At 44.1% G+C, this 16,392-nt stretch overlaps 1 protein-coding gene across 1 annotated transcript; it reads left to right on the top strand.

Moving 5' to 3' along the window:
- Positions 1 to 69: 69 nt before the first annotated feature.
- Positions 70 to 14,892, top strand: slc12a2l (solute carrier family 12 member 2-like). The gene is made up of 26 exons (XM_086170048.1): positions 70 to 734; positions 2,447 to 2,572; positions 3,060 to 3,135; positions 3,803 to 3,898; positions 4,038 to 4,177; positions 4,259 to 4,369; positions 4,943 to 5,051; positions 5,153 to 5,280; positions 5,743 to 5,827; positions 6,002 to 6,150; positions 7,523 to 7,630; positions 7,862 to 7,985; positions 8,065 to 8,166; positions 8,252 to 8,407; positions 9,478 to 9,577; positions 10,070 to 10,181; positions 10,276 to 10,416; positions 10,935 to 11,041; positions 11,346 to 11,425; positions 11,501 to 11,608; positions 11,987 to 12,100; positions 12,227 to 12,338; positions 13,324 to 13,410; positions 13,511 to 13,646; positions 13,721 to 13,788; positions 14,107 to 14,892. The coding sequence occupies exons 1-26, from the start codon at positions 315 to 317 to the stop codon at positions 14,240 to 14,242; spliced, it is 3,231 nt and encodes a 1,076-aa protein (XP_086026174.1). The 5' UTR covers positions 70 to 314; the 3' UTR covers positions 14,243 to 14,892.
- The last annotated feature ends 1,500 nt before the right edge of the window (positions 14,893 to 16,392 follow it).

Raw genomic sequence — 16,392 nt, forward strand, 5'->3', positions numbered from 1 at the left:
GAGAGAGCGAGAGAGATAAATGTGTGTGTGTGTGTGTGTATGTGTGTGTGTGTGTGAGAGAGAGAGAGAGAGAGAGAGTGAGAGAGAGAGAGAGAGAGGGAGGGAAGGCGAGCTGTAGAGGGTCGTTGCTCACTGAGTGCCCGCAGATCCAGAACACCGGAGGAAACGAGCGTCTGTCCCGGTTTACTTCTGACGTCACTCTTAAAGCCCCCCCCCCTCCTCCGGTGTTCTGTCGTTACCGGGACTCGCCGGTACCGGATGCGGGACCGGAGCCATCGGACCTCAGACGGTAGCCTCGGTGTCTCCGGTCGGACATGTCGGGCCAGACGGCGTCCTCCGCCGAGAGCCGCTTCCAGGTGGACGTGGTGAGGGAAGGGGCGGCCCCCGGTCCGGTCCCGGTCCCGGTTCCGGTTCCCGGCGATGGCTCCCGCGTCCCCGAAGAGTCCAAAGGCCGCTTCCGGGTGGTGGGCTTTACGGACTCGGACCTGGGGCCCCCGCCGGACCTCTTTCACGAACCGGACGTGGCCAAGAGCGACTCGGTCAGCCTGCACTCGACCGGAACCGGACACACACACGTTTCCGACTCGCACTCCAACACGTACTATATGCGTACGTTTGGACACAACACCATCGATGCGGTGCCGAACATCGACTTCTACCGGCAGACCGAAGCGCCGCTCGGGGAGAAGCTCAGCCGACCGTCGCTGTCGGAGCTCCACGACGAACTGGACAAGGTCAGAACCGGAAACAGAAAAAAAAAAAAAAAGTCAGAACCGGAACCAGAAATACCGGAACCGGAAGTCCTGGAGATGGGAAGGGATGGGGATAACTTTTTTTTTTCCAATAAAAAAAAAAGACATTCATCTATAAAAAAAAGACGGAAATTCTTTCCGATTGTGTTAAAATCAGAAAGAAATGAAAGGCGAGATCAGACAAAAATGAGAGGAAATCAGAAATTGAATGTAAAAAAAAAAAAAAAGAAAACATCAAATTTTTGGGGAAAAAAAATTAATTAAAAATCTGCTAAATGCCAAAACAAGTAATACAGAATAAAAACATCAGAAAAAAAAACGGCCAGGAAGTAAAAATGAACTGAAGAGATGGAAACTGATCTGGGGGAAAAAAAATTAAGAAAACGCATCAAAATTTGGGAGAAAATTTGACTGAAAATCTGCAAAAAAAACCCAAAACAAACAACAACAACAAAAAAAAAACAAGAGAATAAAAACTGCATGAAAAATGTCAGTAAGTGAAAATGAACTGAAAAGAAGCAACCTGATCCGCCAATAAAAGTGACCAAATGAATCAATTTTAGGACAAAATTTGATTAAAATAAAAAAAAAAAAGAAAAACTGAATCTGAAAGTAAATGTCAGTAAATGAAAATGAATTGAAAAGAAATAACCTGATCCTGCAATAAAAATGATCAAATTTGGGAGAAATTATGATTAAAAATCTGCAAAATAAAAAAGATAAAAATGAAAATAAAAACAGAATAAAATCACCAGAAAAAACGACAGGAAGCTAAAAATGAACTGCAAAGAAGTTAAACTAATCAGGGAATAAAAATAAAGCCCAAACAGAGATCAGGTAAAATTTCATTTGTCATGAAATAAACAAATAAACTTTGAGCAAAGTATGTTCTCCCAATGCTATTGAAGTCTTTTTGTTTATATCGGTTTTGTTTATATCTGATAGTAATGCTGACGTCAAGTGACGATGCTAACAGGAAAGAGCGTAACAAGGATGACACCAATGACCTTGAAAATAGGATGCTTAGAAAACCGACAAAAACAAACAAATTAAAAAAAAAAACAAAAGAAGACAAGAAAATATGAAAGAACAGAAAACATTCCATGCTCTCCCACACAATGCGTGTGTGTGGGATCTGTGACGTCACTGCACACACACACACACACACACACAGAAAGAAACACAAAGAAACACAAACAGATACACAGCCACAAACAAACATAGATTGACAATGACATACGTAGACAAACACACAGTCAGACTCACACACACTTATTAGTAGCCAGATGTTCGCATTATTACTGTCCAGAAATTTGGGAGAAAAATATTGAAAACAAAACTAAAATTGATCAAAACAGGAACTAGTGTGAGTGTGGTGGGGGGGTGACAGATGATACTGAAAAAAATTGTGACACAAAAATCACAGCATTGCTTCACAGAATGTCACAGGAAATGAGCTGAAAAGAAAAACTTCCAGGTGTTACTTTTGTTACTTTCTGTACTTCGGACACAAACAAGCGTAATTAGCGAATCATTAGCTACATTTTAGCTATTAGGATAAACTTTCCCCTGGTGGACGGCAAAGGAACTGCAGGTCCGTCAACTTCTGCAAATGTATGTATATCAGCAGGAAATGGTTTTGTGCACATGTGGTTGATCTGTTCACGCTCACCTGGGCTGTGATTGGACGCCAGGAGCCCTTTGAGGACAGTCTAGCCAATGGGGAGGAGCCGTCGGCGGCGGAGGAGGCGGCGGCGGCGCTGGCGGCAAAGCAGGCCAAAGGTGGAACCGTCAAGTTCGGCTGGGTGAAAGGAGTCCTGGTTAGTTTGCACCTTTCTGCTTTAACAGAAAATGGCTTCGACCAGTTTGCCCATTTCACGACTGGAGCAGTTTGAAAAATGTTACAGAAAAAAAACAGCTTTGAATAAAAACTGGAAGCAAAAAATTGAAAAGTCACCAGATTTGAAATTGATTTTCACAAAATAAAAGAGCTGATTGTCAAACACAATGATTTTTTTGTTGTATTTTTTTAAAAGTAAAGTTACAACTCGTAATTTGGAAAGTAATAAATATAAATACTTCACTGTAAAATATTTCAAAGTACACATCTGCACAGCAATAACAAGAATAACTCTTTTTAGAAACCAAGTAAAATAATTTTCTGCTGTTCTAATTCTTTGTCCATCAAATCATCAATCATGAGAGATTTATTAACTGAAGTTTTTTTTAATTAGGTTTAATCTTTCTTGAAAAATATACCACAATCCAATTTTATGCAAATGTGTGTGTGTGTGTGTGTGTGTCCAGGTTCGTTGTATGCTGAACATCTGGGGTGTGATGCTCTTCATCAGGATGTCCTGGATTGTAGGACAGGCCGGTATCGGTGCGTACAAAGTGAAACCTCCACCTGGTAGAATATTTTTTCCCAAAGTCTGAAGGTTCTCCAAAGATTCATAAATGCAGTTCCACTTTCAACCACACGGGGAGCTTTTTTTTTTTTTTTTTTTCAAAAATTTGCAAAAAATCAATTGTGGTTCAGGAATCAGAAGTTTCAAAGCTGGACGATTCTTGGTTGGGACAAGGTAGAGGATTGGACTACCCTTTCCATGTTCTCCTCTCCAGGCTCTCTATCTCTCAAACACACACACACACACATACACACACACACACACACACACACACACACACATACACATACAGTGAGGAGGATAAGATGGTCAAATAATGAATGAATGAATGAATGAAAAAAGGAAAACTTGCAGGTTTATTAATCACGTCGGCTCGATAGGCGAGTTAGCATTTAGCAAAGACCAGAATAAACAATGTGCCTTTTTTTCTCAGCTTTTAATCCGAAAGTTGTTCTTTTTTATCATAACATCCTTATGACCTGATGAAGCTGAAAAAAACTGGTTTGATCCCCCTCAGTTTTTTACAAATTTTTGTTTTTACAAATTAATGAATTTTACAAATTAATATCTAAGAGGATTTTAAGAATCTGAGCGATGTCGGACGCAGTAAAAACACCAACTCATCTGATCTCCACTCGCCAGGCCTGACGATCGGCATCATCCTGATGGCCACGCTGGTCACCACCATCACCGGCCTTTCCACCTCCGCCATCGCCACCAACGGCCTCGTCCGGGGAGGTGAGACGCTGGCTTTTATTTTGAAAGGGGGTGTAATTCCTTTGGCCTTCATCTCTACAAACTCGGCACCTGTATGGCGAGCTACCTGTGGAACCTCCTGTTCCATCCCAGGTTCTTGACCACTGGCCGATCCTTGCAGGGGGCGCGTACTACCTGATCTCCAGGAGTCTGGGTCCGGAGTTCGGGGGCTCCATCGGCCTCATCTTTGCCTTTGCCAACGCCGTGGCGGTGGCCATGTACGTGGTCGGCTTCGCGGAGACAGTGGTGGAGATGCTGAACGTGAGGAACCACTTGGAGGAATGTTCCCATGTTTTTGCCTCGGTCAGAGATCTGACCCAGACGTTCTCCTTCGGTCCGCAGGACGTGGACGCTCTGATGACCGATGAGCTGAACGACATCCGGATCGTAGGAACGCTGACCGTCATCCTGCTGCTGGGAATCTCTGTGGCTGGGATGGAGTGGGAGGCCAAGGTCTGTAGCCTACAGCGCCTTGGAACCAGACTGAAGTCTGAACAGGATGGGACTGGAACTTGAGATAGAATGGGTTGGGAACATTAGACCAGATGAGGGGAGACTAGAACATCAAATGAGACAGTATGAGAACACAGGATGAGACAGGACAGAACTTGATGGCGCGGGACAAGAACGTAAGACAACACGAGATCAGACAGAGCGAGACAAGCTGAGATGGAACAGATCTGGACGGGATGAGACGAGAACATGACAGGACGAGACCATATAGACGAGACGAGATCAGACTCCAATATGTGACGAGACCATATAAAATCCTGTATCAAGATGAGAAAGATGGGGGGGGGGCGCATGTAGAATAACAAACAATGCAAGATGATCAGGAACTATGTTAGATGACCAGAAACTAAGTAAAATTTCAAGAAACTACATAAGGCAACCAGTAACTACTTAAGATGACGTTAAATTACCAGGAGCTGCGTATGACTGCCAGAGATTGGCCATGTTTCTTCGTTAGACCGCCTCTTTCTTCTTGTTGAGTTGAAGAACCTAACGGTATGTTTGGTTCCCCAGGCTCAGATCGTCCTGCTGGTGGTTCTGCTGGCGGCCATCGGGAACTACTTCATCGGTACCTTCATGCCAACGGAGGAGAAGGAACCCAAAGGCTTCTTTGGCTACCACAGTCAGTCCTCCCCCTTCCTCCTTGTCATCCTTCCCTAAGCCAGTACTGCGCTCCCTGTGGGAACCTCTGACCTTCTTCAAGTTTGGTTCCCACCCTTCCAGGCGCCATTCTGCTGGAGAACCTGGGTCCAGACTTCAGGGACGACGAGACCTTCTTCTCTGTGTTCGCCATCTTCTTCCCAGCAGCCACTGGGATCCTGGCCGGGGCCAACATCTCCGGAGACCTGACGGTGGGTGGAACCGCTAGTAAGGCCATGAGCTAATAAGTCCTTAAGAATAAGAACAACTTTATTTATCCTGAAGGAAATTGTTGTGCCAGAGTTTCAAGTAAAACATAACAATAATAAATAATTGTAGGAAATTGTATAAACAGTTAAAAAAAAAGGGGGGGGGGAGAATAAGAAATACAAATAAAACTATAAAGTGTCAAAGTCAAGGCTATAAAGTGTTTTAAGGTCTTAAATGCAAAGATTTGAGCAAGGTAGCAAGGTAGTCTCTCCCTGCAGTAGCTAGTTTGTTGGTTATTTCCAGTTGCCATGGGGAAACATGGGCCAGTCCTGCTCAGAGTTTGTGAAAAGATCCAATCTCAAGCAAAGACTTTTTGGGGGGTTTTTTAGAAATTTTTCTGGAGCCGTAAGAGTCAGCAAGTGGGTCCAGAAACCTGATCAAACAACTCCCGTTTCCGTCTCTAGGACCCCCAGTCTGCCATTCCTAAAGGAACCCTGCTGGCCATCCTCATCACCGGGCTCACCTACGTGGCTGTCGCCATCTCTGCAGGTGAACATGACACCTGTCAATCAACAGTACGACAAAAACAAACGCTGACCTCGGAACGTCTCTATGAAACTCAATTCCGGCTTTTCAAACTGAAATTTAAAAAACAACCGCAGCAGTTTGTTTCCAACTTTATGGAAATGGCGTCCTGAAGGTTCCTCCCGGTTCCTCCTCCAGGTTCCTGCATCGTCAGAGACGCCACCGGCGACCACAACGACACGCTTAGCGACACGGTGAACTGCACCGACGCCGCCTGCACTCTGGGGTACGACTTCTCCATCTGCAGGGAGGGGGGCTGCCAGTACGGCTTGATGAACGACTTCCAGGTCTCGCTCACTCACACACACACACACACACACACACACACACAGGTCTTAATAAATGATCAATTAATCAGACTAATAATAACCTCGTGGTCCACAGTGCGGGGGTGCTACTTGTCCTGCTAGATGACTTTCTTAACTTTGGACCCAAAACCATGAAAAACACCATGTTCTTATCTCAGATGTTTTATCTGAAATAAGCTTGAGTCTTTTGGTTGCACCGGAATGTTTCTCTCTATTTTGTGTGTGTGTGTGTGTGTGTGTGTGTGTGCGTGTGTGCGAGAGGCAAGCTCTTCCCAAACAAAGCCCGGCAGAGATAATAGTTACTATTGTTCGGAATCACAAGCTCTTTGCTGAATGAGGGCATTGATGACGCGTGCGCACACACATGCACGCACACAGACACATGCAGACATACACATGCACGTGTGCAAGGTGCCTGGAGCTGAGCCTCAGATTGAATTCATTGAAATACGTTAAAGCTCCTTCACTGTCATTTTTCTTATCCTGTCAGTTTTCCCGTATCTAATACGTGCATACTAATAATTCAACAGCATGGAGGAAGAAGTTCGAGCCTTTATTTTCATTTTGCTTTTTTCCTGGAAAGTTACTGAGAAGCCAAACCTTGGATTGTTGCCCCTTTCAGAAATGGTGATTTCAAATGAACGGATTAAATTTTTAGCAGTCAAACCCTGTTGCTCAGATTTGTCTTGAGCTTCTCTCTTTGCTTTTCTGTAAAACTCCTCCTGGCAGATGGAGCGACTCTGTAACCTTTGACCTCTGACCTTTGACCTGCCGCTGCACCCGGAGCCCCAGTACTAACAACTAACTGACCGCCCTGGACTGTGGGTAGGTATCGGTGTTTGAAGGAAGGAGGGAAAGGAATGAGAGAAGAATGGAAGCAAGAAAGGAATGAAGAAAAGAACGAAAAGCAATAGAGAGGGAGGTAAGGAAAGAAAACAAGAAGAAATGCAGGAAAGAAGAAGATGAGGAAAAAATGGAAAATAAGAAGGGCAGAAGGAAGGAGGGGAAGTAGGATGGAGAGAAGGAAGGAAGAACAGAGGGAATAAATAAGGAATAATAAATTGAAAAAAAGAGGGAAGGAAGAAGAAGCTAGGGAAGAATGAAAGGAAGAAAAATAAGGCAGAAAAGAAAGAGGGATGGAAAGTGGGAAGGAGGAACAGAAGGAAGAATGAGAGGATAATAAGAAGGAAAGATTTGGAGGTTTTATTGACGAATGAGTGTGTGATTATGTTTTGTTTCAGTTTTTTCCCCGAGTTCGTACACAGGACACTCAACCGGGACTTTACACTTCATTATTGTATATAGTGTAAATGTGTGTGTGTGTGTGTGTGTGTGTGTGCACGCACTGCAGGCCATGAGTCTTGTGTCGGGCTTCGGGCCTCTCATCAGCGCCGGGATCTTCTCGGCCACCCTGTCGTCGGCCCTCGCGTCGCTTGTCAGCGCCCCCAAGGTCTTCCAGGTCAGAAACCTGCAATGCAAACATCCACCATTTAAAAAACAACCACCCGCCTGTTTCTAGCTAATGTTAGCCTCATCTCCCGCTCATTCCTGGATGTCCTCTCATAACTCATGGACTTTTAAGTCAGTTTTTTTGGGACTGTACTGTGATTTCATACCAAGCTTCTGGGTTGATTTAAAGAAAAGCAGGATAAGTAACCATATTGTTTCTGTGTTGGCGCTGCGGCTTCAGGCTCTGTGTAAGGACAACATCTATCCAGGCCTTGGCGTCTTTGCAAAGGGTTATGGGAAGAACAACGAACCTCTACGAGGTTACGTCCTGACCTTCTGCATCGGCCTCGCCTTCATCCTCATCGGTAGGAGAACGCATCCATCGATGTAACAATGATAGTCTGTAATTAAGTGGAGTGCTGAAGCTACATGCTAACTTCATAGCGGAGCTGAACATCATTGCTCCAATCATCTCCAACTTCTTCCTGGCCTCCTACGCGCTCATCAACTTCTCCGTCTTCCACGCCTCCATGGCCAACTCCCCGGGTATAGTCTTCATTTCCTCCGCTCCTGTAATGTTATTTTGTAAACGCCATTACCGCAGTTGACTCAGTCTCCTCTCTGGCCACAGGGTGGCGTCCCAGCTTCAAGTACTACAACATGTGGGTGTCGCTGGCAGGCGCCATCCTTTGCTGTGTGGTGATGTTTGTCATCAACTGGTGGGCGGCTCTGGTCACTCTGCTCATCGTCCTGGCGCTCTACATCTACGTCAGCTACAAGAAACCAGGTGGACTCATCTGGACTATAGTGTACTCTCTTCCAGTCTGTTGTACTCTTCTTTAGTTCGCTCTGCTTTACACTACATCTACATTAAAAACAAGAAACCTGGTGAGTGGCTGATCTAATCTGATGTCTACTCAACTTCCTGCTGCTTGCACTATATTCTCCCGCTGGGCTACATCTTTAGAAGGCACGATATCTCCTTGTATGCTGATGACTGTCACGTATATCTCCCTCTCAAATAGAAGGGTGTGTTTCCAATAAATGCACTTCTGGCATGTCTTGATGACATTGCAGACTGATTTTCCCTAAACTTAACAAAGTTTAATCAGAGTAAAACAGAAGTGACGGTGTTTGGACCTAGTGGGTCCTGTGAGTACCCCGACGTTAGCTCGAGTCCCTTTGCACCTTTTGACAAATCCCCAATTAAGAACCTTGGTTATGTGTTGGACAGTGACTTTGGATGTTGAAATAAGTGAGGTCCAGTTTTATTCATTAAAGGCGGGTTGGAAATGTTAAATCCATGGTTTCCAGAATGCACCTTGAAGCAGCAATCCATGCCTTTAGTTTGCGCTGGTTTGAGTGCTACTACTTCTGTCAGTCAGCCCTCTTTTTCCCACCTACAGTTGTACAGCTATTTAACTGGTTCAAATAACAAAGAGCACATCAACCCATCCTTGCCTTACTCCTTTGGCTAACTGTGAATTTTAGATTGCACATTTCAGTCCATGGGAGTATGGTACCAGTTGATGAGAGTGACAATCATTATCCTACTTTTAGAGACGCAAGGGCACAACTTGAGATTCTGTTAGGCTGCAGGTTCACTCTCCATCTATATACTTGAGATTGCTCTATAGGACTCTATGAAACTCTACCCTGAGAGACTGAAAGGAATTTTACTATCATGTACATGTTCCTTCGTTCCTATTTTCTGTTCTCTATTTCTGATCGGTCTCGACTCGGATCCTCCATAAAAAGCTTTGCCCCCACCCCACTGAGTACCTTGATACTCTCTTTTGGTCAACTCTAACACTCTTATTGTTTTTTCTTGCATCCGTATGTTCTCCTTCACCGCAGATGTGAACTGGGGTTCTTCCACCCAGGCCTTGATCTTCAACCAGGCTCTGACTCATTGTCTCAACCTGACGGGAGTTGAGGACCATGTTAAGAACTTCAGGTTTGTTGCCGCTATTTGCCCCCTCGTCTGGGTTCTCCTCTGGGTTAAGCCCAAAGTGTCCTGCCTTAAAAAATGTATTGTGAATTTTCCTTAGATTCAATATCATTGGGGTGGTTACCAAGTTCCAGACTGAGATGGTTGGGTCATGTACAGAGGAGGGATAGTGAGTATATTGGCAGGTGGAGCTGCCAGGCAAGAGGTCTCAAGGAAGACCAAAGATAAGATTTATGGATGTAATGAGAGAGTATATGAAGGTAGTTGGTGTGAGAGAGGAGGATACAGAGAAAATAGGGTTAGATGGAGAAAGTTGATTCGTTCCCCTGAAGGGAAAACCTGAAAGAAGAAGAAGAAGAAGAAGAAGAAGAAGAAGAAGAAGGGGTGGTTAACAAGTTGGACAAAAGCAAAAAAAATGTTTTTCTTTGTCATTTACCCGACACTGAGACGTGGCAGCTTCCTTGGTTGAGCCTCCATCGGTTGTTGCCTGTCCCGCAGGCCGCAGTGTCTTGTTCTGACTGGTTACCCCAACTCACGACCTGCCCTGCTCCACCTGGTCCACTCCTTCACTAAGAATGTTGGCCTGATGGTGTGCGGCCACATCAGAATGGTATGAACTCACAGTAAGAACTGGCAGGTTCCTGTAGATCCAGCGCCATCTGCCTCACCCCTACCTTTGCCCCTCCCGGCCCCCCCTCCTCCAGGTGACCCGCCGGCCCAACTTCAAGGAGCTGGCCCAGGACCAGGCCCGCTGCCAACGTTGGCTCCACAAGAAACGCATCAAGGCCTTTTATAGCCACGTCTTCTCTGACAACCTGAGGCACGGTACCCAGTTTCTTCTGCAGGTCTGACAACACGCAAGCGCACACACACACACACACACACACACACACATTTCATCTGTTTTACTTTGGTGGGTTGTGTCAGAAAACACTGAGGGAGACAACAAACTACAGATTTTGAGAGTAAAGTTAAACTATTACAAGAATGTTTTAAAAATTTAATGTGAATAAAGATGGATTTTAACAAAAAATGAAATACTTACATTTGAGTTGCGGATGTTTTTGGATACTGAGAACCAAAAAACAAGCTCCCTGTTTGGCCTGAAATGATGAATGTACTGCGTCTTATGAAATTATTTTGACGGTTTTTACGAATAAGAGAACATTTCAAGTTTTGGCACAAATACATCACATTGCCTGCATATTATTTTACAAAAAGCTGGACGACACACTGAAAAATGACCCAAACTGTTTTAAGTTGATGTGCATTCAACCTGTTGCTCTCTTTTGAAAGCAAACTCCGGCTCACCTCATATCGAGGTTGAGCTTCTGCATGAACAAGAAGTGATGTTTTTCCTCAGTCGGTGGGTTTGGGGCGTCTGAAGCCGAACACACTGGTCATGGGCTTTAAGAACAATTGGAGCGACGGCAGCATGTGGGACCTTGAGTCTTACATCAATACCATACAGTGAGGACCTGCGCTCTAACACACACACACACACACACACACACACACACATGCACGAACACAGTGTTAAATGTTTTCAGACATTGCTGAAGTTTGCAATGCATGTTTAACCTCAGAGCTCAAAGTTTGGTACGTGGAACTTAGAGACCCTTAACCAAATGAAACTGTTTTTTGGTTCAGTTGTGCCAAGTTGCCACTAGATGGTGCCCTTCTCAACTAGAGAGGGGATGCTTTGCTTTCTGAGACAGTTTACTTTCAGCCTGAAACCTCCATGGCGTTTTAAGCTGATTCCTTGTACCTGCAGTGATGCCTTCGACCTGCAGTTTGGGGTGGTGATCCTGAGGCTACGGGACGGCCTGGACATCTCCCACCTCCAGGGACCCGGTGCGTCCCCGTCCAGACATCCGCGGTTCTCAAAGTGTCCTCCCCGACTAACACTCTCTATCACCCTCTCCACAGACGAGCTGCTGTCATCCCACGAGAAGCCACCGGTCGGTGTTAAGGACGCATCGGAAACCAGTCCCACGAAGACTACGGGAAACCAGAGCAGCCCGCTCATCGGCAGAGGTACCAGAGGGGGGAAAGATCCGGAAACATAGTGTCATATCTTCTCAATAAAGTTTTAGAAATTTCTCTCACAGCTAGCAGAGATTTCTGCAGTGGCAGATATTAAGATTTGGTTGATTTTGGGTTGTGAGGTCCAGAACCAGGATGAGAAAACTTGGCTTCAACTAGTTTTTTGGAGGAAAATCTTCCAGAAGATATTACGATTTGAGTTTTTAAGATTAAAAAAAGGACTACTAAGCTTACGACAATGAAAAGATTTGTTAGCTTTCCCTGACAAGAGTTCCTGTTAGCATGACAAACACAGCCTTTCGCTTCTTGAGTTTAAAAACATGGTAGAACTTCCACCTGGTGCTAATTGCTCGGCGTGATCCCTTCCAGACTCCAAGGTTCCGCTCAGTCTGACTGACCAGAGGCTGCTTGAAACCAGCCAGCAGTTCAAGAAGAAGCAGGGCAAAGGAACCATCGACGTCTGGTGGCTGTTTGACGACGGAGGTCAGCTCCGACACACACACACACACACACACACGCAAATACACACAACACATACAGTCTTTGGACCGCAACTCCTGTGTGAGAACGTTCAGAACTGTTGTCCACTGAGCCGCGCTCCGCCCGCAGGCCTGACGCTGCTGATTCCGTACCTGCTGACAAACAGGAGCAAATGGTGCGACTGCAGGATCCGCGTCTTCATCGGCGGGAAGATCAACCGCATCGACCACGACCGGCGCATGTCAGTAAGCCGCCAGTTGACCACGCCTCCTGTGGGGGGCAGTGTGTTTACATGTGTGGTCAAACCTCAATTTCAGAACCAACAGTCATCACTGAAGACAATTATGTTTTTGAAGCATACCGTAAATTCCAGACTATCAGCCACTACTTCTTTCACATGCTTTGAACAATGACGCGGCTAATCTATGGATTTTTGGGGGCTAATGAGCCTCATGTCACCGAAACGTTTAGCCTCGTCACATCGAACCAATGAAATTACCTTGAAATTCGGAGGCTTTTCAATTCTGACACTGAAAAAGACGACTAACGGTTTTAGTGCGCAGGAGGAGGACAAAGCCAGCGATCAGCTGGAGTAGGACAAAGCAAGGGATAGAAAATAGATGGATGGATGGACTTTTCCTCGGGTTATTTATTTATTAAGCTTTTTCATCAGCCGTGTTACAGGCACTGTTCGGAAATAGCATTTCTGATACATATTTGTAGATGTTATGGATGTGTATTTAATTCAAAATTCAGAAAAAATGTTTCCGTGTGACATTTTTCTGTGGAAATATCTCATGTAACAACATGGACACCTGCGGGTTAAAGACAAGTGCAGCCTATATATGTACACGTATATTCATTATTTATTTTTTGCCGGTGCGGCTTATATTCCGGTGCGCTCGATAGTCCGGAAATGACATTATTTATTGGTAGTTGTACACTGAGAATGTAATATTTTTGATTAAATGATCTCAATGTACTATACGTTGTGACCAGAAGTACTTTGCAAGTTAGAGACAATCAGAGCTGCAGGTCTACAGCTAGCACTGTAATACTTTTACTTGAAATATTTGACAAAAACTGCAGTCTCATAGTAATACTATGAAGTGTAGAAGCGAGGTGGCCCAAACTTTGTACTCACGGATGAAAGCTTCCCTGTTCCGGATGGGTCCCCCATGTTGACTCTGAATCGGATGATGTTGTTGTCTGTCGTCCTTGCACAGGATGGCGACGCTACTCAGCAGGTTCCGGATCGACTTCTCGGACATCAACGTCCTCGGTGACATAAACACCAAACCCAAGAAGCACAAGTACGGCGACCGGGAACCCCGGGAGGGGCAAAGTGCTAGACTCGCTGTAACTGACTGCGTTTGTTTGTGTGTGTGTGTGTGTGTGTGTGTTGTACATCAGTAAGCTAACCTTCCGGGAGCTGATCGAGCCGTACAGACTGAGGGAGGAGGAGATGGAGCAGGAAGCGGCGGAGCAGCAGAAGGCCAAGGAGCCCTGGAGGATCACTGACAACGAGCTGGAGCTTTACAAGGCCAAGGTTCTGCCCTTCAGCTATAGCCTTCGGCTGCTGACCAATCAGGACGCTGACTCACGCCACGTTTGTGTTTTCAGACAAACAGACAGATCCGACTGAATGAGCTGCTGAAGGAACATTCTGGCAACGCCAAACTCATCGTCATGTAAGAATTCCTCTTCTTGTCCTTTTGCCTCTTCAGATTTTTTTTTTCTCTTCTACATAATTTCCACTTCTTTTTGATCCTTTACTTCTTCTTGTGTTTTTCTTCCCCTTCTTTTGCTTCTTAGCCTTCTACACTCCCTTCTCTCCTCTTGGTACTTTCCCCTCCTCTTCTTCTTTTACTCTTGCTGTTTTAATAAAAACGGCAGTGAAATCAGTGCATGAAAATGAAAAAAAAAGATGTTTTTGTAAATTAAAAAACAAGTTCCACTGGTTTAATCTATTTTGGGAAACTCACCGTGAGTCTTCACCACTCTTCTAGGAGCCTCCCTCTGGCCAGGAAGGGCACGGTCTCTAGCGCTCTCTACATGTGCTGGCTGGAAACGCTGTCCAAAGACCTGCCGCCGCTGCTGCTGGTTCGGGGGAACCACCAGAGCGTTCTCACCTTCTACTCCTAACACACACCGGGCTCAGACTTTTATGATACTTATTTTTTTTTGCACCAAATTGTCTGGTAAAAACTTGGTATTTAGTTAGTTTTTTTGAGTTTGAAGTAAAAAAAAAAAAAAAAAAAAAAAAAAAAGTCAGATAAGCAGAAATCGGGAGAGGAGTAGGAAGAGGGTGTTTTTAAAAAAAAAAGACAAAAAATATAACATTTAGAAACATCTTGAAAATGAGCAAGAAATTGAGACAATTAGGACAATACTGAAGTGAGATTAAATTCTTATTTAATCAAAAATGAAAGAAAAATAGAAGGTCCCCGAGATCAGGGGGTCAGTTGTCTGGACCTTCAGGTCCCTCCGTTGATTCAACGACTGGAAACTTTTGCTGTGAAGAGAAAAAAACAATGGTCCTATTAGGTTTGGTTTTTAACTTTGTTTTAACCAACAAATAACAGTGATGTTTGAGACTTTTATTTGCAGTAACAGGAAGTCCAGAGTGTCTGCAGGAAATATTAACTGGCTTTGCTTCCTGTATCTGTTCCGATGGGCATCAGGTGACCTTAAACAGAAGTTTGTTGTTTTTTGTTCTCCCTCCTGTGGAATTTTAAATGGCATCTCAGTAACATTTTGTAAGTTATTTCATGAAATTAAAATATTAATCCAAACTTGTGTCAAAGTCTATTTCATAAGCTTCATGGAGATTTAGAAAAATAAAAATACAACAAGTCCTTAAGGCTTAGAACCAAAACAGAATCATTGTAAACAAAAGTACCTTCTTGCCTGTCACTTTGACAAGAACCATCGTGAGGGAACTTAAACCTGTAAACATACTTTTCCAAACTGATTTTAAAATATTCAACAGGGACCTAAAAACAAACAAACCACTTAAAAACAAAACAGGTTACAAAAACTGTTCACAAACTTTGACCAAGCTGTTAAAACTTACGTCATTCTGCCTCTCCAGTTGTCATGGTAACACGCATCGTATCAGCTCTTCTCAGACAGCTATCTGTCACCCTCTGCTGGTGCAGAACCGCCACTGCAGTGTTGCATTGTCTGCAGTGAGACCTGTCAACAGCTAAAGTTCTACTTGTTTATGCTCACACACACACGGACGCACAAGAAAAAGCATTTCCTTTCCTGCTGCTGTTCAAAAAAACTTGGGAAAATAGCATGTTTTTCATACTAATTGGAAAAAAGAACTGTTGTTGAAACACCGGAACAGAAAATGAGATGTTTCTCTTCTTAAATTAGTTTTTGTCTTTGTTTTCTTTTTGTACTTAAACATCTTTTCTCGTCTAAACAAAGATCTGAAAGGCAAGCGAGATTCAATATTGGTAATTCAGATTTCGAGCCCTCTGCTGGTCGAAATCAACATTACAGTAAAGAAAAACATGAAGAAAAAAATGAATTAAACAAATAAAAATAAGATGATAAAACAATATAGAATGGTGAATCAAACACACACACACACACACACATATAAACAGAAGAAAGACCAGATGCTAAGTTACCAAAACCCAAATGTTCATTTAATTTTTCTTCCAAATCAAAACTTCCAGCTTGTCTCTGCTTTTTCTTCTGATGGAAAAAGAAAACAAAACAAAACAGAAAAAAAAAACTTTCTCTTACAAACATTAAAAAAAAGACTCACAGCAGAAAAAAGGAGAAAAAAAAACCAAAAACAAACAGCTGTACAGAATAATGATGACCTTAGGGTCCAAGAAGCAGACTCACACCCACACACACACACACACACACACACACACACACACACACACAGCTGACAGGAAGCTCATTAGACAGTTCAGTGTCAAATTAAGTGTGAAGATGAATCCAGATGCTTCTTATTTACAACAAAAACAAAAAAAAAAAGCCCCCTCCTCCCCCCGTGCCCCTGGCTCCAGACCGGACGGCGAGCCAATCACATCACCGGAGTTCCGAGAGGAAAATAAACCTGCAGTGTTTCGATCCGGATTCGTCCCAGATCCTCAAAGTTCCCCCACAAACACACACACAGACACACACACAGACACACACATATGCACTTTTGACTCTGGGCGGCTGAAAGACAAGGCGACGTCAGTGGGAAAAACAGTTCCTTTTTCTGAAGAAATAGAAATTATTCATGGCGCATTATCGTCTCAACTCAAAAGCTCGAACTG

The sequence above is a fragment of the Fistularia commersonii genome, chromosome 22 (assembly GCF_037954325.1).
Source record: "Fistularia commersonii isolate RoL2024-O1a breed Wild chromosome 22, RoL_Fcom_v1.0, whole genome shotgun sequence".
Lineage (NCBI taxonomy): Eukaryota > Metazoa > Chordata > Actinopteri > Syngnathiformes > Fistulariidae > Fistularia > Fistularia commersonii.